Source organism: Panthera uncia, chromosome A2 (assembly GCF_023721935.1).
Source record: "Panthera uncia isolate 11264 chromosome A2, Puncia_PCG_1.0, whole genome shotgun sequence".
Taxonomy (NCBI): Eukaryota; Metazoa; Chordata; class Mammalia; order Carnivora; family Felidae; genus Panthera; species Panthera uncia.
Genome location: NC_064816.1, coordinates 152,297,873 through 152,318,794, shown reverse-complemented (window position 1 = coordinate 152,318,794; position 20,922 = coordinate 152,297,873). Strand labels below are relative to the sequence as shown.

The 20,922-nt window shown below is 41.0% G+C and overlaps 1 protein-coding gene across 14 annotated transcripts in view; it reads left to right on the top strand.

Moving 5' to 3' along the window:
* TPK1 (thiamin pyrophosphokinase 1) overlaps positions 1 to 20,922 on the top strand; it is a 349,214-nt gene that overhangs the window by 205,122 nt on the left and 123,170 nt on the right. For 12 of the 14 annotated variants that reach the window (XM_049642046.1, XM_049642042.1, XM_049642040.1 and 9 more), the window contains one exon: positions 9,321 to 9,467. The exons of the other annotated variants lie outside the window; for them this stretch is intronic. In XM_049642046.1, the coding sequence (XP_049498003.1) occupies positions 9,321 to 9,467 (147 nt within the window). The remainder of the gene's footprint in view (positions 1 to 9,320; positions 9,468 to 20,922) is intronic. 14 annotated transcript variants of the gene reach the window in all.

Below are 20,922 nucleotides of genomic sequence, written 5' to 3'. Positions count from 1 at the left end.
CCATGACTCAGTGAGCCTTGTTGAAATTTAAATGGGATCCCTGTAGTAGTATTTTCATGAGCCTCCATTCAGCTAAGTATATTCTATGTTTGTGAGTACAGTATGTCCTTATACCATAAGATCTGTGGTCTTTGATTTCCTTGGTGTCTCACTGTACTTTTTATCGATCACTGGAGTTATTTTATAGGCCTATGAAAACATTTTGGCATTGATGATTTTTTGGGTCACTTTATTGCTTTCACTCTATCTTTATCTGACTTTTTCCTTCATGGCCTGTGTTGGATTTTCCATCTTTAAAGTATCAGACAGTTGGACCAAAGAATCTCATCATTCTATTCAAGCCTAACTGTAGTACAGTACAGATCTTTGAAAGGGAACAGAAGCTTAATATTCACATCTATGTTTTTTGAGTCCCTAGTGTTTACTTTTGTTAAGTTGGCTATGCTAATGTTAGTTGTAATTCTCAAACAGTAGGGTAAACACGTCTTGGTTTATGAGTGTATTCTTGGTGTAATTACTTATATTGTCCCCTTTTTGCTTTCAACAGTGTCTCAGTTTGTGTGTTAAATTGTAAGGACACCCTATATATCAGGGAGAGCCGTAAAGAAATTGTCCATTTGTGCAACTCTAGAATTCAATTTATGAAAAGTAATTAAAATATGCTGACAGCCACTGTCTCTGCTATGGACTTCATGTGTGCTGTATCTAAGATTTTTTGAGGACAAATGGATAAAACATAGTGTTTATTTACTGAAAGGTTTTTAAAGTTATAAAAGGAAAATGACGTTGCTTTTCCTTTTAGTTCTTCTGTGCCTCTCAACCAGTCTTGTCGTGATTCTATTAAGGCAAATCACGCAAAGCTAAGGTGTTCATTTATTTTCTAAACAAAATAGATACGGTTATGATTTAACCAGTTATGGTGGAAGCCAGAGAACCGTATGTGGGCTGTTGGAAGTGAAAGGAATCTTGAAAAATATGTTCCACGAATCTGGTCTATCCCTTTACCTTTATAGATGAGCCACTACATCACAAGGAGGTTTCGTAAGTTGTATGTGGTTTCCTGGCTTTTAAAAGAATATACCACACTATGGTCACATCTCCAATATAGTAGTCCAGGGTTTCACAGTTCCTTTTGCTAGACATGATTGCATATGAAAGGCCAAAGGCAACCCTATTTCACACCACTCTCCCTTGCTAATAAGACTGTGACAGCGCTTGTTTGGAATTACAGCTATTGGATCCTGGGTACATCACAACCAGTAGAAAACATGGCAGCCTCTGGGACTGGCTTCCATTCGTTAGAGAATAGGAGGCATATTCGAAACTAAATGTCTGGCCCTAGACTCTGTATGCCCTGCCTGCTAGTGCCCTCTGAAATTCATGGTCTATCCTCACTAAAATCTCCTATATTCGCTATGTCTTTATAACTAACTCCAACACAAACTGGGCTTTTCCCCGAGGACCGCAATTCTCCGCAGCCACAGCAGTGCTTTTGTTTGGTTTCTCCCACTACTTTTTCTAGAATGGGCTCTGGAAGTAGCGGTAGCTGTCCTCACTGCTTTTTGCTGTTTTTAGATTTGTGCTGTCCAAAACTCTAACCACTAGTCACTTGAGTACTTGAAACGTGGCTGATTCAAATTGAGATGTGTTATTAGTGTGAAATACATTCAGGATTTTGGAGACCAAGCATGGAAAAAAAATGTAAAATATTTTGTTATCTTTACCAGTTTTATTGAGATATAACTGACATATAATAATGTATAAGTTTAAGGTGTACAGCATGATTTTGACACACACATGTAGTACAAAATGATTAGCATAGTAGAGTTGGCTGACACCTCCATCACCCCACATAATTACCTCTTATTGTGTTTTGAGTTTTTCATATGGTGAGAACATTTAAGGCTTATTCTCTTCACAGCTTTCAAGTATGTAATACAATATTGGTAACTTCAGTCACCATGCGGTATAGTAGATCCCAAGAACTTACTCATCTGATAACTGGAAGTTTGTGCCCTGTGACCAACATCTTTCATTTCCCCGCCACCAGCCCCTGGCAACCATCACTGTACTCTCTGTTTCTAGGAGTTTGACTCTTTTTAGATTCCACATATGAATGAGATCATGTAGTATTTGTCTTTCCGAGTCTGACTTACTTCATTTAACATAATGCTTTCACAGTCCACCCGTGTAATTCTTACTGGTAGGATTTCCTTTTTTCTGTGGCTGAATAATACTCCATTCTGTGTGTGTGTGTGTGTGTGTGTGTGTGTGTGTGTGTGTGTGTGTCTTTATTCATTCATTGGATACTTAGTTGTTTCTTTACCTCAGCAATTGTGAATAATGCTGCAATGAACATAGGAATGCAGATACCTCTTCAAGATCCTGATTTCATTCTTTTTGGATGTATAATGAGAACTAATTTACATTTCTCTGATGATTAGTGATGTTTGGCATCTTTTCATGTACCTGTTGGCCGTGTATATGTCTTTAGAATATGGCTAGTCAGCTCCTCTGCCCATTTTTTAATCAGGTTTTTTGGGGTTTTTTTGTTATTGAGTTACGAGTTCCTTATATATTTTGGATATTAATTTCTCATCAGATAAGATGAATTGCAAATATTTTCTTCTTTATGTTGCCTTTTCCTCTTGTGGATTGTTTATTTTGCTCTGCAGAAGCTTTTTAGTTTGATGTAACCACACTTATTTTTGCTTTTTTTGCTTGGGCTTTTAGTGTCCTATCTAAAAAACAGTTGACAAGACCAACATCAAGGGTCTTTTTTCTTATGTTTTCTTCTAGGGATTTTATAGTTTCAAGTCTTACGTTTAAGTCTTCACTTTATTTTGAGTTCATTTTTGTGAGAGGTATAAGATAGGGGTTCAATTTTATTCTCCTGCATTGATCAGTTTTCCTAACACACTGTTTTTTTTTTTAATCTTTTGTTTATTTTTGAGAGAGCAGGGGAGGGGCAGAGAGAGAGGGACAGAAGATCTGAAGCGGGCTCTGGGCTGACAGCAGTGAGCCTGATACGGGGCTTGGACTCACAAATGGCGAGATCATGACCTGAGCCGAAGGTGGACACTCAGTTGACTGAGCTACCCAAGTGCCCCCTCAGTGTTTTTAACACAGATTTCATTTTATAATGATATTTTAGATATATTGCATTAAAATCTGTTTTAAAATTAATTTTACCTCTTTTTTTAAAAAACTCTTAAAAATGTAGCTGTGAGAGCATTTACAGCTGCCCGTGTGTCTCCCCTTATATCCACGTTGGACAGTGCTTGTTGTATTCCATTCCTCTTTTGCCCTAAAAACTCTAGTTCTCAACCTCATGGCATCATATTTTATCACCCTCATTACTCACTGCTGTGGTCCTCATTGTGGCAGTCCTGGTCATTTCCCATCATGTCTTGATCAAGTTAACATCTAGGTCACCAGTATTTTTTCCAACAGTATTGTCTCAATTCATGGTAAATTCCGTATATACTTGAATGAACCTTCCAGTACACAGACCTCTTGTTTCCTTAAATGTATCCCGTCTGACTTATTTATTTTTTTTAACTGTGACAATACCTACACTTTGTTGATACCAAATTTTTATAAACCCTCCCTCATCTCTATTTTGTCCCTTCGACTACCTTTCTTGTTCCCGGACTCCAGGAATTCTTCGACTCCACCAGCACTCTGATCCATTCATTGGTCATGCTCTTTTGCTCTCCTTCCATCCTGTTTCAGTCCTCCATATATTCAAAAAATATTTACTGGACACCTCTTACGTGCCATGCTTCATTCTGAGTGGCAGAGATAGAAAATCTCTGCCGTCATGTTGCTTTTAGTCCTCTTGGCGTGACAAATAATAGGACAGGCTAAATTAGTAAGATATTTACCATGGTATTGGATAATAAGAGCTGCCAAGGAGAAAATGTAAGTCAGGAAATGGGGATACGAACCGTTGGCATGGGGGTGGGGAATTTTTAAAAGGATAGCTAGCGAAGAAAGTAAATTGAGTTAGCCGAGTGAGTATCTGGGGCTAATGCATTCTAGGAAAAAAAAAAAAACAAAAAACTACAAATGCAAAGTCCTTGGAGTAGTAGCGACTCTGGTGTACTCCAGAAACAGGAAAAAAGTAGGCTGGAGAAGAGAGGAAGAAGGGAAGAGAAGTAGAGGGTAGGATCAGAGAGACAGCTGGATCTCAGATAGGGCAGGGCTTTATAGATCCTAATGGAAAATACTGTGAAACCATTGGAGGATTTTGAGCAGGAGAATGTGATAGCCTGACGTTGGAGGCTTGTAGTATTTCGAGGGCCGTCTAATGGTGGCTTACCCCCTCTGACGATTTTGGTGGCTTGAGCCGTACTTGTGATGAGGTTGTAAGCGTTGAGAAGAGGAGAAATTCTGGATACATACTGACTTTGGGAATACATGGATCATGTCATTCCTCTGTGCAAAATAGCTCCCCTTTAATGCCAGTAAGCATCAGGGGCTTAAGAATGTCTTAACGAGTCTCTGCGAATCCGACACTTCCGTTTTACTCTGATTTCTCCTAATTTCTCATTTAATTTTAGCAGCTAGCCCTCTGATAGTCTTTGAAAATGCCTGGGGCCACGTTGCCGCTTCATGGCCTTAGTAAAGCCTGCTGTCTGGAGAATCCTGCCCCAGGTTTCCATGCACACGGCCACCTCCCTCTTCTCTTTTGGGTCTTTGTGCTACTCTGACCACTTGTGCAACACAGTCTGCTCTAGCTCCTACTTAAAGACGAAGCATCCTCCCAACTGTCATTTTTGGTCTCCTTTCTCCTGCTCTGTTATTCTCCAATTTTAGCACTTAACCACCGTTTCGCGTCCTAACTAATAGACTGACTATGTATGTCAGTCAGTTGCGTATTATCCTCCACCTGGATGTGAACTCCACGAAGGCAGGGGTTTTTGTCTCCTTTACTGATAATGTCCTGAATGTTTATTCTGGTACCTAACACGTGGTAGATGATGAGTAAATATTACCAGAAGTAGTAGCAAATACGAAATAAGTTAACTCTTTTCAAAAGCCGAGGACTATTTGAACCCTTGCTAAGTAGGAAAGTACTATTTTATAGGAGTTAGATGATGTTAACTTAGCCTCATTAGCTTTTTGCCTCTCTGGTTATTTATTCAGTTTTTCCCAAAGCCTTTATATGCTTAAGGGAAGCTCAGTAATTACTTGTTGTCTACTCTGTTGCAAACGCTGCGGCTGGCATCTGGGATACATGAGCCTCCTCTAGGAGGAGAGCTACTGCAGTATATCAACAGTTATAATCAAGTGCACTGGGTGTGTTGTAAAGGATAATTATGTTACTGAAGTCGGGAGTGTTGATGATCCATGTGATCCAGACGCAGAGAAGCATGTGGAATTGAAAGGTTATTATGTTTACAGACCCTGGAGAGGAAGGGGCGTGCCACGCGGGGGGCCACAAGGGAGGAGTGCCAAGTGAGCAGCCTCAATCAAACAGGTCCAGGAGCCGGAGGAGAGAGCGAGGGTCCATGGGAAGTGGCTTACCAGGGGGTCGGGGTTGGGTACACAAGCAAAAGAGTGAGTCCGTTTCATTGGCGTGTTCGAATGTCACTAGGTCACCGTCACGGGAGGGCAAGCAGGGTGAACTTGTGACAGGGACCAGCCTTTATCACTCTGTGCACCTGGTTGCCGGGGCCGGGTCTCACAGCCTGTCTTGTAAGAAGGTGGAGACCTCAGGAAATCAAAAGTTTTAAAAATTTACAATACACTGGGTGATACTAGAAATAAACACACAAGGCTTTGGATCCACAGAGAAAAGGCACCCTGGCAGTCTGTAAACAGTCCATTTCAGATTGAATGCTTTCCCAGTGGCATTGTAGTCCTAAAGACAGAAGTCTGGCCTCTTAAAACCTAGGTAAGTGTGCAGGGCTGGTGTCTGTCTCCCTCCTATCTCTGTGAATATCAGACGCCCTACTTACAGCCAGAGCCAGAACCCTCCCCCACCCAGCCTGCAGCCTGCATTGAACCTCTAATGTTTTTAATCAGTCTTGCTAAGTACTTCCTGTAGGGAGAATGAGTAGTGATGAGAAGTAATCTTGCGGCTTCTTTATTCTGAAAAATTCAATCACTGATCTACAGATACTGCTTATTCATCATGATACCCCAGTGTAGAAGATGGGGATTAAATTTCAGCCTTAAAGGTTGTGGGATCCCTCAAGGCTTAGAGTATGGTAATGAAAAATTGAGAACCTAAAAAAGGGATTCCAGAATCTGCATAGTGAATAAACTCTCACCACGCCTTGCTTCTGATGTGAATTTAGGATTATGTGCATAGGAATATGCCATGTGCTTTTCACTGGAGCCTTAGTGCTTTGTCTGTATTTCACATGTAACTCCTTTTCATGTCTTTTTCTTCAGTTTCAAACAAATTCTCTTTAGTTTCTTGAGGTCATGTGTGATTTCTGGGCCTTTCTTCACTGGTCTTACTAAGTATGTAAGTACTAGGAAGGCCTCCTGGTTACAATTAGAAGCCATTGACCTGACTCGATACTCTAAACAGAAGCTGTCTCCTTGGCAGGTCTATGCCTGGTTGCTTACCAGTGACCCCCTGCCTCTGAAGGTGAGCGCATGTCCCTATCTTTGCCTTTGTATTCAGAGTAATACATGTTTCCCAGGATCCATGGTCTTCCTGGACCCCAACTCTAATTCTTTGAGTTCTTGAAAGATCTTCAAAACTAGTTATGAGGTCCTACACATGGGTGGTACGCTTGTCTTAAAATATGCTGACTTGAGCATGAAGCCACCTTATCTAAAGTAAAAACTCCCGTTCTTCCTACACTCCGGTAAAGTCAGAAATAGAAAATTCATTTCAAATGTCTTGGCTCTTGTATGTAATTTTCCTTTTGTGCTTTTGTGGGACCGCATTCTGATTTACATGTTCTCACAGTATTGCAGTGAATCTGTTTCTTTCTTACGTGGATGTGTCCTTTCTTACAGTGTCTCCACTTACTTATTCATCAAACACTTTGCTGTCTTGTGTTAGGCATTGTTACCCGGGCTGTCACATTGGAACCAGAGGACACAGCCTTTGGCTTCGTGGACTATTAGACCACTTATTGTTCCTCTGAGAACCATACGGGTCATATTGGTGCTTGGTTAACATACTATTCTTTTAAAATCATGGTGTCTTGGGGCGCCCGGGTGGCTCAGTCGGTTGAGCGTCCGACTTCGGCTCAGGTCACAATCTCGCGGTATGTGAGTTTGAGCCCCGCGTCGGGCTCTGTGCTGACTGCTCAGAGCCTGGAGCCTGTTTCAGATTCTGTGTCTCCCTCTCTCTCTGACCTTCCCCCGTTCATGCTCTGTCTCTCTCTGTCTCAAAAATAAATAAACGTTAAAAAAAAATTAAAAAAATAAAATCATGGTGTCTTGGGGCACCTGGGTGGCCCAGTTGGTTGAGTGTCCAACTCTTGATTTTGCCTCAGGTCATGATCTCAGGTTCCTGAGTTCGAGCCCCACTTCTGGCTCTGCACTAACTGCTCAGAACCTGCTTGGGGCGTTTTCTCTCTCTGTGTCTCTCTCCCCCTTCTCTCACTCATATGTGCTCTTTCTCAAAGTAAATAAATTTTAAAATAAACAAATAAAAATAAAATCATGGCGTCCCTCTGACGAAATGTTATTTAAGCCTTTTTCTCATGAACTATTGTAAAAACCTGAAAATCAATACTCCCAATATTTTTAATTAAAAAAATTTTTTTTTAATGTTTATTTGTTTTTGAGAACGAGAGAGACAGAGCACAAGCAGGGGAGGGGCAGAGAGAGAGGGAAACACAATCCAAAGCAGGCTCCAGACTCCGAGCTGTCAGCACAGAACCCAACTCAGGGCTCAAACCCACGAACTGTGAAATCATGACCCAAGCTGAAGTCAGACGCTTAAATTGACTGAGCCATCCCAGTGCCCCCCAATACTCCCTATTTTTCAACGATTTCTGTTTTATTCCAGATAGAGTGATTATTATAGTCAGTTTTTATTGCTTGTAGGGTTTTCTTACAATATTTTAATTAAGTTCTTTAATACTTCCTCTTCCATGATGAATATACCAACTTTGACTATGTTGATGCATTATAAGTTTAGGATGATCGCAAGAAGGCAAGTAGGGTCAAGGGAAGAGACAGTGCCTCCAGCTCTGTTCTCCGGGAGCCTTTTGGTACCTGCTCTGTGCAGGAGAAGGTTACTCCACCCCTCTCATTCCTTGCAGCCTGCTTTCACCTTTAGTCTTACATAGAAGGAAAGCAGCACGGTAATTTTATATACAAATATCCTGGAAATATATTTTCAACAAAAGGGGACCCTTTAAATGAATTACACTTTAGTTACAGGAAATGCTATCTTGAAAACGTTAAGTGAAAAAATAACATCAAACTACAGGTAACAATCACAAAAATGTTAATATAACTGTAATAATACCAAAAATGATAAAGGCAATAGAAGAGTAGCTAATATTTTTATTTATTTTTAAAGTTTGTTCATTTGTTTGTTTGTTTCTTTGTTTATTTTTGTGAGAAAGAAGAGCCGAGCAGAGCGATAGTCCCAAGCAGGCTCTGCACCGACATGAGGCTCAATCCCACAAACCATGAGATTCTGACCTGAGCCAAAATCAAGAGGAGGACACTCAACAGACTGAGCCACCCAGGCACCCCAGTAGCTAATATTTTTTAAGCAATCGCTATGTCACGAACAGGTTCTAGATGCTTTATACTTAGTTCTTTTAATTACTTCATCAAACCCTACAGCAACCTTATCAGGTGGCAGACACCATCCAACTTTTCCATGTGAGTATAAAAATGAAGTACTGAGAGTTTAGGCAACATTGCTAGGTTCAGTGAAAAGATGATACCCATCCTCAAGACACTTGGATTCTAATGGTGTGACAAAACCTGTGAAACAGGCGTGGTGTCTGTCATAAGCCGTGTGTTACCAGGGAAGACGCCACAGGTTCACGACGGGATTCCACCAATTGTGAAACCAGAGAAGATTCCACATGGAAGAAACACGTGAACAGAGTTGTAAAGAAAGGACTGCCTAGTTTTTCAGGTGAACAGGCAGATGGGAAAAAGCTAAAAAGAGTTGGTCTCGTAATGGGACCGCCACCCACCAATTATGTGACTATGCACAAGTAGCTTTAATCCTTCATCTGAACAACAGAAATGATATCTACCATTTCTTTATGGCTTATCAAGTAAAATACAGTTGATTGAGAGCTCTTTTTAGTTACTATTCAGTTATTGAAAACTCTTTAAATACGTGACTCTCCCTTTTGCTTTGCCTTGCTTAGGTAGATGTAATTGTGACCTTGGGAGGTCTCGGTGGGCGTTTTGACCAGATCATGGCATCTGTGAGCACCCTGTTCCAAGTTACTTGCATCACTCCTGTGCCGATTATAATAATCCAAGAGGAATCTCTCATCTACCTGCTCCAACCAGTAAGTGAAGAATAAGTATAATGTCAGCACATTGCTTCCATAAAACTTCTAACATTTGAGTAGACTAGAACGAAACATGAGCCTAGCGTGTGTCTTTGAATTTGACACCTGAGGGAAGTTGACCATGTTTGCTTCATTTTATCATGCCCCGAAAAAAAAATCGCATAACTTTTAATTAAATTGACTAAGAATTAAATTTAGCCCTTTTACATTTTGAGCAGCTGAATGTGACTGCCACTTGAGAAACATCTCAACAGAGGAAGCCCAAAGCTTGGCAAATATTTCAATCGGAATTCTCATATATTTTCAGTGCTATCGTTATAACTGGAAACTGGATTTGATTTTGTTAAGCACTAAAAAAATTTTTTTTTAGCTTTTACTCTTCATAAGTTGCCTGCTTATTAATTTCACTGCTTCAGAATACATTTGTAATGATCAATGTCATTCACTTCCCCTGATGAATGTCATGGAAATTTTCTATCGATCCAGTGCTGAGAACAGAATCCTTATTAAATAAACCAGTTTTATAAGGTTGATCAGTGGGCTCCTCTAGAAAAGTAATCGCTTGGTAACATTTTTAAAAGAGTGGACAGTTGTTCTTCCTTGCCTCTCACTGTCATGTGCTGCTTACAGCGTTGCTCCTGCCCCATCTGCCAGTCTCCCTCTGCAGCATGCTGTTACCTAGAAATTGTTGTTTGGTTAATAGAGTGGGTATCAAGCACACTCCCTGCTGTTCAACCAGCTTTGCATTTTTTTCTCTGGCTCTTTGTATTGCCTAGCTTTGTTGTTTTCTGGAAAACTTCCTAAGAGGTGTGGAAAGGGAGCTGAAGAATTCAGTTTTCAAACTCCATACTCTACGTGGATTTAGTCAACGAACAGTTTATGAAGTGCCTGCTCTTTTTTTTTTAATCTTTTTTTAACATTTATTTATTTTCGAGAGACAGAGACAGAGCACAAGCAGGGGAGGGGCAGAGAGAGAGAGAGAGAGAGAGGGAGACACAGAATCCGAAGCAGGCTCCGGGCTCTGAGCTGTCAGCGCAGAGCCTGATGCAGGGCTCGAACCCATAAGCTGTGAGATCATGACCTGAGCTGAAGTCGGACGCTCAACCGACGGAGCCACCCAGGCGCCCCGGGAGTGCCTGTTTATTGCAGTGCTAGGCAGTTGAGGATTAAAAAAAAATACTGACATGATCTTTGCTCTCTAGCACATGTCCAGTGAAGAAGTCATTAATAAAAGCATAAGATGTAAAGCACGAAGATGAAAGATTATAGAATTTGATCATACGTAACGTAAGGGAAGTCCACCCAGGGGCACTCACATTTTATTCACTCCGTTAACTCAACAGATATTTATTGGGTACCTGCTATGTGCCAGGCACTTACCGGGGATACAGAAGCCAACTAAAGAGACAAAAATCCCTTGTTTTCGTGGGACATACATTCTCTTGAGGTTACAGTGCAGCAGAATCCTCCGGGATGAGTGGATGTTTGCTATGGGAGATGATGAGAAAGTCATTTAAGGCAGAAAGGAGCCACTAAAGAAAGGTGGAGGCATAAGGTACATTGTAGGATCTGCAGGTAATTCTGCACAGCAGTGTGGAAGATGCTAGAAGATAAGACTGAAAACTACTTTGATTGTGAAGAGCCTTGAATTCCACACAGTGGAGTGTGGACTTTTTCGCTAGAGGTTATGGGAAGTCATTAATAGATTTCACTTGGTGGTATGATGTGAGCAGATACGCCTCTTAGATTTCTAATTGTGTATTTGTTAAATACCTATAATTTCCTAACAGTTTCTGAAGGGTTAAAGTTTCTAACATTGTGAATCATTGAGCTTTATTACATTATATATACTATATTGATGATTTGATTGCTAAAGTAGTCAACCGTAACTTGGCTGTATGTAGATATTCTAGTTAATAGATTACAAGTTAGTTGGCACTGTACTAAAATTAAAAAGCAAATTAAAAAATAAAATTGGAAGATTAACTGGTAGAAAAAAATCATATCTGAAAAATGACTTTTGCTCTTAAGAGCTTTTCAGTGTTTCTGGTATTCCCTACTATCACTGGAATGTGTATAATTTTGGACTTCCTAAAATGCGTTCAGCTTGAGATTCCTTGGATTTCCACCCTCTGCAGATGCTGTCTGTCATCCATTTGGGAAAGGAAACTCTCAGCCATTATTTTTTCAATATTGTCTCTGCCCTATTCTCCTTCTCCCTTCCTCTGTAACTCTGCTTAACTGTACCTAGGATGCTCTAATTGTATCATGTCCATCTCAGCACATCTATTTCATATTTTCTATGCCGTAACCTTTCTGGGCTTCGCTCGGAAGCTCATCACCTGTGTTCCACATCACCCTTCTGCTTCAGCCATGTCTGTTTTGCTGCTAAAACCATCCACGGTGTTTAAAATTCCTGCCATGATTCTTCTTTCTTGTCAGCCTGTCCTCTCGTCACTGTTTCAAGATTCTTTCTTAAAACATAATTGTCATACTTATTTTATGGTCAAGAATAATTCTAGTACCTGTAGTTCTTTGTAAGCCCGCTGTCCTTTGTATTCATTTTTGCTTCTATATTTTGTCAACTCGATTCCTTCTGTGTGTTGTGAATTTTGGCAATGACCTTATATTTCTGGGAACTTTACCTGTGGGAATTGTTTGAAGTGTGAGTTAAAAGTGAGTCCAAGGGGGAGTTTAGAGCAGACTCCCAACCCAGTTATTCACAGGCATTAACAACTCAGGACATCTTGCTGGAGACTTTTTGACCATCTAGGTGGTGTGAATTCTGAAGGCAGTATGTCGCGAGTTTGACTTCTGGTTACAGGTGCTCACGGGAGACTTGCTCCCTCTTCTCAGCTACAGGGTGCCTGGGTTTGGTCAGGGTTTTCCTGGCGGTCCAGTGGAAGTGTTATTTATATTCATCTTACACTGAGAGTCTCTGCCTTATCTGGTGCACTCTCCTGCACTCACACCTTGAGCAGGCCTTGGGCTTTGTCTCCTGATGACTTTCTGTACTTGGATGTCTTGGAAACCAAAGCTCAAGTTCATCGGCTTTGGTAAACACCAAGTATTTCAGAGGTGAAAGTTAGGTGTGGTTTTCAGTCCAACCTTAGTTTTTGGCTTCTGAGTATTCTTAAAACAAAAGAAAAAAAACACAGATGTTTGATGCATTTTAAAAGATTCTTTTTAATTTTTTTCTAGCACTTTTTATTGCTTTAAGTTGGTCAGGATGCTAATTTATCATAGTGTCTCTGTAAGGCAGGTCTTACCCTGCCTGTGTTGCAGGAATAATTAACTCCCAATCTCAGAGGTTTAACTGAGATTGAGTTTTTAAAGTTTATTTTCTCATCAGTATCTGGTCTGGTTTCGGCGGCTTCCTCCATTTTATATCTAAGCCAACTGGAAGAAATTGCAGCATCTGGAGGAAAAGATTGCTAGAAAGTGGCACTGCATATTTTTAAAGGCCAGGCCTGGCCATGTTTATATCACCTTCGGTGGGAATACAGTGACACTCCCCAGCCCACTGCAAGGCCTTCTGAGAAAGGAAGGCGGTGGTCGGGGAAAGGAATCGCTTTGTGAGCACAGAGCGCGGTCTCTCTCAAACCGCCAGCAACTGAAGTTGGGGATGAAAAGTCTGGAATCATGACCTTAGATCATTTCTTGGAGTATAATTTTTTTCTCATTTACACGATATGTTAAACTTTGATTAGTTGTTAAAACAGAATCCTCCTGGGGCACTTGGGTGGCTCAGTCAGTTGAACGTCCAGCTGTGGCTCAGGTCATGATCTCACGTTCTGTAAGTTGAAGCCCCACATCAGGCTCTGTGCTGACAGCTCAGAGCCTGGAGCCTGCTTTAGATCCTGTGTTTCCCTCTCTCTCTCTGCCCCTTCCTCACTTTTTCTCTGTCTCTCTCACTCTTTCTCTCAAAAATAAATAAACATTAAAAAAATAAAATAAAATGAAAACAGAATCCTCAGTTCTCCAAACATAATTATCATTGCAAGTGTACCTGTATAGCCTACATGCCCCAAAACAATGCCTTCTGGATTCTCTTTCTGGTTATTGTAATTGTGTCTCATTTGCCTCTCCTAAGAAAGAATTATTACGTAGTGTGGGGCACAAAGCTCTGCATGATCACACCCCCTGTCATGTGGAGGGGTGACAGTATTTACCATAGACTTCACCTCTTGCTTTACCAGTCCTGGCTTTGCTCCTGTTTGGCACTCAGTTCCAGAGAAATCTTCCCAGAGACACATACTAGGTTCCTGCTTTTCAGTTGCTTTCAGGAAGAGACCACTAAGACAATTTAGTGATACAAATGCAAAAGTCAAAATGAGTGTGTTTGAGGGTTTAGGATATGAACCAATCTTATGTTGTATTGTATATATTGTATATATATTGTATCCATGATCCCTCCCTGACTTGAGCTCTGTCTTTTTCTCTCTCTCTCTTTCAAAACTAAATAAACATTTTTTAAAAATTTAAAAACTAGGGGCACCTGGGTGGCTCTATCGGTTACTTAACCAACTTCAGCTCAGGTCATGATCTCACAGTCTGTGAGTTTGAGCCCCACGTCGGGCTCTGTGCTGACAGCTCAGAGCCTGGAGCCTGTTTCGGATTCTGTGTCTCCCTTTCTCTCTGACCCTCCCCTGTTCATGCTCTGTCTCTCTCTGTCTCAAAAATAAATAAACATTAAAAAAAATTTAAAATAAACGATGTCTACAGTTACTGTTCGTTAACAGGATTGATCATAATCATCATCACGATGGACAGAAGAAACCTCATAACTTGAAATTGAAACTGTTTTCAAATATTGTGGAACTAGGGCCCAAGAAAATCAATCCGGTATGCTTCACTGCCAAATAAAGAATGGTTAAAATTTTTTTAATGTATTTTTTTAATTGAAAGTCAACAAATAGCTGTTTTTGAAAAGGAAGTTAACTTTGGGGCTTTTACAAGAAGCATCTAATTTGAGCTTCATAACAATACCACAAGGAAAGCAGGACAGATAGGACTCTATGCTTTCTACTACATTACATTTCTTCTTTCTTGGGGCTAGTGGACTAACAAGCAAATAGCGAGCTCTTTTTAAAAACTTTCTTTTTTAATGTTTACCTATTTTTGAGGGAGAGAGAGAGAGAGAGCGAGAGAGCATGAGCAGTGGGGTTGGGGGGCAGGAGCAGAGAGAGAGAGAAACAGAATTGAACCAGGCTCTGGGCTCTGAGCTGTCAGCACAGAGCCCATCTTGGGGCTCGAACTCAAGAACTGTGAGATCGTGACCTGAGCCAAAGTCGGATGCTTAACTGACTGAGCCACCCAGGCACCCCAACAAATAGTGAACTCTTAGAACTAGTTACAGTTCATAGGCTGGTGATTATCCATAAACAGTGTTTTACTGAGTGGCCAGTTGATGTGTGTATATAGGGCTGTGTGTGTGTGTGTGTGTGTGTGTGTGTGTGTGTGTGTATGTATTATCCACAACATTATTTTCAATGAGATAAATTTGAGGTACACTTTAAGGGTATATCCCACCTTGTACCCCTAAATTAAAAATAACTGAATTTTCTTCAAGTATGACAAAATCTACATACAACAAGAATTTTTATCATTTAAGAAGATTAAGATTACCTTTGAGCTTTGCTAAAATACATCAAAAATGGTAAAAATTCAATGTAAGTGTTAATTATTTTGAGTATTATTTTTCAGAGCAGTGTTTTCTAGAATTGATTCTAGAACTATAGATTGTCTGACATTGAAGGTAATAGGAGACATGAGACATGGGAACTGTTTTTTTTGATACTTGTTTTGGTGCTGTGCTAGGCTAAGAGAACTCATCTGTGTGGTTTTTTTTAATGTCTGTTTTTGAGAGAGAGTGACTGAGTGTGGGTGGGGGAAGGGCAGAGAGAGAGAGAGAGAGAATGGGACACAGAATCTGAAGCAGGCTCCAGGCTCTGAGCTGTCAGCACAGAGCCCAATGTGGGGCTTGAACTCATGAACCTTGAGATCATTCCCTGAGCCTAAGTCAGACGCTTAACTGACTGAGCCCCCCAGGTGCCCCTCATCTGTGTCTGTTAAGTGGCTAGGATAGCCGTAGACCATGGGACTAAAACATGCCTTTTTTGATCTTTATTAAAAAGCCACCCCAACCCTCAAATCATCTTAGCATTCCTGTAATAATCTACGTGTGAGACTCTCGAGACTGTTATATAAATAAGTAAGCATCCTTCATTCATGGTTTTTAGGGGCTGACCTGTGTGTCCAGGAGCAGTTGCCTTAGGGTTGTCGGGGTTGGTCCAGCCTGAAGTCTTTGGTCTACATTCTCTTTTGAGTCCCCTTTCTCTGACTCATTTTGCTTACTACAAATTGAATTTTAAAACAAGGAGACAATAGTGTAGTTCCAGATCTTTATGTAGATATTTATATATATGGGCAAATGTTTGAAATTTTTTCGCTGGTTGAGTTTTAAACATATAATGTCTTTGATATTATGTTTTGACATACCTCACTTGCTGTGGGTCAGAGTGTCATCATGAGTGAAAGCCTCAGTAGGGAGCATTTACTTTGAAGGAATGTTCAGTCTGCCAGTTTTTAAATAGAAAATTAAAAATAGAATGCATAATGGCTCCTCCCTTAAAAGTAAGCGTTCCTCTTTTACTTCCAAAAATATCTTCTTAATAAGGCATTACGACCTTTTACGAACAGAAGGTTTTATGAAATCAGCGAGAGACATTTTCTACATGAAACACCAGTGATATCAATTACCAGCGAGACTATATTCCTTATGAAGACAGTTGGGTGCTCCCAGCCATCTTTGTCATGCTAACCATGCAGTGTGGACGGTTCCGGGTTTCTCATACATACTTTCTCATTTTCTGGTCCTGTGCTTCTCAGGAGTACAGAAACATTAGCTTCTGTACACTGAGCATAAATTATCTTTTATCTGCAAGTTTTATGGCAGTTGGTAATACAAGTTAATAGGATTTATGACCAAGAAATGAGATGTCCAAGAGTTAATAAGGCGTGCCTTATACATTATCCTAAACCTTGTTCGATGATTCCTACTCAGGATTCCACTATCTGATGCCGGGGAATGGTGTCACAGAGCCGACTTCTAAATATGTTGTAAATATTTCTTCCTCATGATCTCCGTCATGTTTACTGCTGCTTGTTTTTTCTCCCACTAGAACAATCACTTCCTGTTTAAATTTCTGACATTTTACACATTAGACGTTTGCAGTGCCGGTAATGAATATGATAGAAATATGTTAAGAGTCTGATGGAAGCTGGATATCCGTGATGTGACTTTGCCATGCATGGTGGTTTCTGCTGAGGACTTGAGGTTGTGGGATGTCCACCCACATGTACACGTGTCCAGGATCATCTCATCAGTGTCCACACCAGAGAAGTGATTCTCAGAATATAAACTATATGGTAGCATAGAACCGTTAAATATTAGTGTAAATAGTATAAAACCATAAAGATCGTTTTATGGATGAGTAATTGCAAGGACTTTAAGTGATTTGCCCAAGGTCATACACAGCGTTTCTTTGAAGGAAAAATGATCCTGAAAATGCATCTCAGGCAGCAGTGGTCTGAAAAGGGCCACCAGGCATTTCCTTTCTACGGCCGGGCTGCCACATTGAGCCCTCTAGTTCCTCTTCCATAGGGCAAATTGCCAACACCCGTTCCTTCCTCTGCCTTCCGCCCACCTAAGCTTGCTTTTCTGGGAAAGTTCTGCCACTCAGTGTCTGACCTAAACACTAGATACCTTCGAACCGTGTCCTTGCATTACTCGTTTTCCCTGGCTTGTCTGCTCTGCTGTGGCAGGCGGCACCTTCTCCACGTGGAAAGCAGACAGAGACACACATCTTCCCGGAGCATCCTCCTCTTTTCCCTCGCTTCAGACCTTGCCTGGGTTTCTAGGGCCCATTCTCTCCTTCTCTTCTCTTCTCCTCTGTGTGCTTTTCTTCTGCCCCTCCTCATCGTTTAAAATTATAAATGAAACGCCTATCCTGTTCAGAACACTGGGTTAGCCTTATTACGTCATTACGAAAACATGACATTTTAATGTGCACTAAGACAAAAAAATTCTAGAGCTATACAGTTCTCATTTTTCTGAGTGCCCTAATGTCCTCTTTAGATTGCCATAGAAATATTTCCTCTGTGGTTTTATCCCTGTTTAGTTAAGCTTATTTTATGTAACTGAGGAGTTAAACCACACATTCATAATGAGTTTATTTCGTAGGTGTTGTGCTCTGTTTTGTTGATTTGTAGCATAGAATATTTCAACAGCAAACATTCTTCAAACACCATTAGGTAGTGGACACTGTGGTGGGCACCGACAGTGTGGGATTAAAACCCCTTGCTTCTGTTCTACTGCTCACGGTTCAGCAGAAAAGCCAGCAGTATAAATTGCAAGATTCAGAAATCTGTTAGGAGAAAACACTGAGTTAAAAAAAAAAAAGTGAAATGTAATATGGGTCGCCTGGGTGGCTCAGTTGTTTAAGCATCCAACTCTTGATTTCAGTTCAGGTTGTGACCTCACGGTCGTGACATCAAGCCCTGCATTGGGCTCTGCACTAGGCATGCAGCCTTCTTAAGATTCTCATCTCTTTCTGCCCTCCCCCTCCAAAAAAATTTTTTTTAATTGAAAACAACAACAACAACAACAACAACAACAAAACACTGCTGTGGGGATGACATGGAAAAAGCATCTCATCCAGATTGGGGACAGGTTGGGGACAAGTTGATCATGTAGATAGTTTTCCAGGGGAGGTAATATCTGATGGAGAGGTAGGCAAAGAGATGAATAAAGGGATTAATGTCATGTGCAAGGCAGCCTGAGAGAATTTGGCCCATTTGGGGGAACACCGCGTTGCTGGATCCTGGGGAGCCATACGAGATGCAGCTAGAGGTAAGAAAGGTGTAGACCACGAGGGACTTGTTTGCATTCTCAAGAAGATGCTCTTTATATTGATGGCAAAGCTCAGAATATTAAGCATTTTTATTAGGGGAATGGCATTAGATTGCCAGTTAGAAAGTTTAGTTTGGTAGCAATATGGAGGATAAGTTGGTTAGGGAAGGGATGGAGGTCATTCAACTCTGAAATCCAAAACAGACATGGTGCATAAATCAACTTTACTTTGCTGATGGAGTTTCTTGGGATGTGTGGTCCAAAGCCTTCTTTGGAGGAACACAGAGGGAGGAATCAATGTAATGACTAGGATTCTGGATTAGGCAACTGGTTGCTGTCTTTCTTTGAAATTGAGAATATGAGAAGAACAGGTGAAGATGGGAAGCTGGTCAGCCGACGTGGGGACATAAAGAGATTGATCTGTCTTTGAAACTGTGTAGAAGTGCCTTGATATAGATACATCGGTATCTACAAAATATATCTCCTTTTAGGCAATTCTTTCTTCCTCCCTCCCTCTCCCTCTGTGTGTGTGTGTGTGTACACACACATACATACACATATGATTTTACTCAATTTATACAAATACACACACACATACATATAGCCTGGCCTAGTGATACACCCTGAGAATCATCAACATATTCATGGCAACTAAAAAGTCAGGAGCGGACCCTTACATCCTGGAAGAAGGTTTGGAGTGAAAAGAGCCATGACAGAGCCCTAGAGAGGAGACAGAATACCTTACAAGAAAAGAAAGAGGAGAACTGAAAGAGTCGTGTCATTGAGACCAAGGTAGTTTAGAGTTTCAAGAGACAAGGGAATGTCCACCTAAGGTGTTGAGAATATAAAAGATGTAATAATAAGTTTGACAGCCGAGAAGAAACTTAATCAGGCAGGTTTCGTGGCAAAATAGAGGTAGAAGCCAGATTACCATGAGTTGATTACTAAGTGGGAAGGAAGGGAGGTAGAAACACATTGCTCTTGGTTTTTACCCTTCTTCACTGTTCACTCAGAGCAGTTGGATTTGGGGGACGAACCTGGGAACTAATGATGGCTTTTAAAATTATTCTGGTGAGGCCTTTTCCAAGTTAAACAAAACCAGAACGTGCATGTTGGGGATGATACGTTTGTTTCCAGGTATGAGCCCAGGTGCAGCCATCATGCTGTATAAGATGGCTGGCACATTGACGGACCCTGATTGTATCACTCTGTGCTGGCGAAGTACTTTTCAACCTATTTCAGGTCCGTCTTCTCTTCCTGGCCCGTCCCCAGCTCTGCAGTCTTGGGGCGCCCTTCCCCTCCTCCTCTGTGTGGGCACCTTGGTCTGAGCCCAAGTAGGAAGCTTTGAGTTTGACCTATCAGTGTCCCTCTTTCTGGTCTGTCGTCTTCTCAGTGTTATACAGCCTAGGGAAACTGACCATAACCACTGTTTTCCTGTGCCAAACATGATCTTTTAGTCACTCACTTAAAGCCCTACTCAAATTTTCTGACTCCTACACAGAATTTCCAAGTAAGCCTTCATGCACTCCCCTCATCTGGGTCATTTTCATTGCTTTTTAAAGACTTTGTTTCTCCTACAGGCCCTAAACAGTCTATCCATAAAACAAAATTTACTAAGTTATAACTTTTCTCATTTTCTAAACCTTAAAAAATTTACAATTGCATTTTTATGATCCAGGATGAAATAATGATCACACCTAGTTCATCCGATGCTAGCCAAATCCAAATACATAGAAATGTGCCACTCCCTTTATCAACAGTATTCATAATCCCCTCCTCTTGTAAAATACACGTGGCTGGGCATCCCAGGCTGTGACTGAGTCCACTTACTTCCCTATTGACATGTACTTTCTTCCTAGTTGGTTGAAAGCTCATTTGGGGGAATGATTGATGCTTTGAGAGGCTACAGGTGCATTTCTACCCTCGAGCAAATGGATGAGGATGATGGTGGCAGGGGTGGTAGGTTTCAAGGCAACCTGGATATATGGTGAAGTCTCAAAGGGAAAGGCATGAAGTAACAGCCTGATGCCCATACAGCTTACAAGTTCTTTGACCTTAGAGTAGTGTTTCACTCTGGGGAGTGGGGGGAGGGGGTTATAGAAAGATGCCCATCAGCAAAAACCTACGGTTGATCCCTCAGTGATTCCAAAGAAGCACGGGAGGAAATAGCAAATTCAGTCTCTGGGGACTGTTTAAAAACTTATTTGAACATTGCCTTTTCATTTTCAACCATGGGTGACAGAGAATCATTTTTGGAGGCTTGATGCAATCCATAAGAGTGCCGTGTGTGGGTAAAACAATAGAAAAGACCGCATCAGCGTTTGTCTGAGCTCTGTCATCGTAATTTATCATAATCCAATTGTAGGTAAAGTAATGGAATATTGGACGCAAGGTGTCCTGGTTTCCTTTATCTCCCCTTCCACGGTCCTCTGTGGCAAGGACACGAGTACATTGTGTCATGTATACTTAGTTCAATTGAGCATTGCTTCAGCATCTTCCTTTGATTGAAAACAAAAGGTTGCCAATGCGGTATCAATG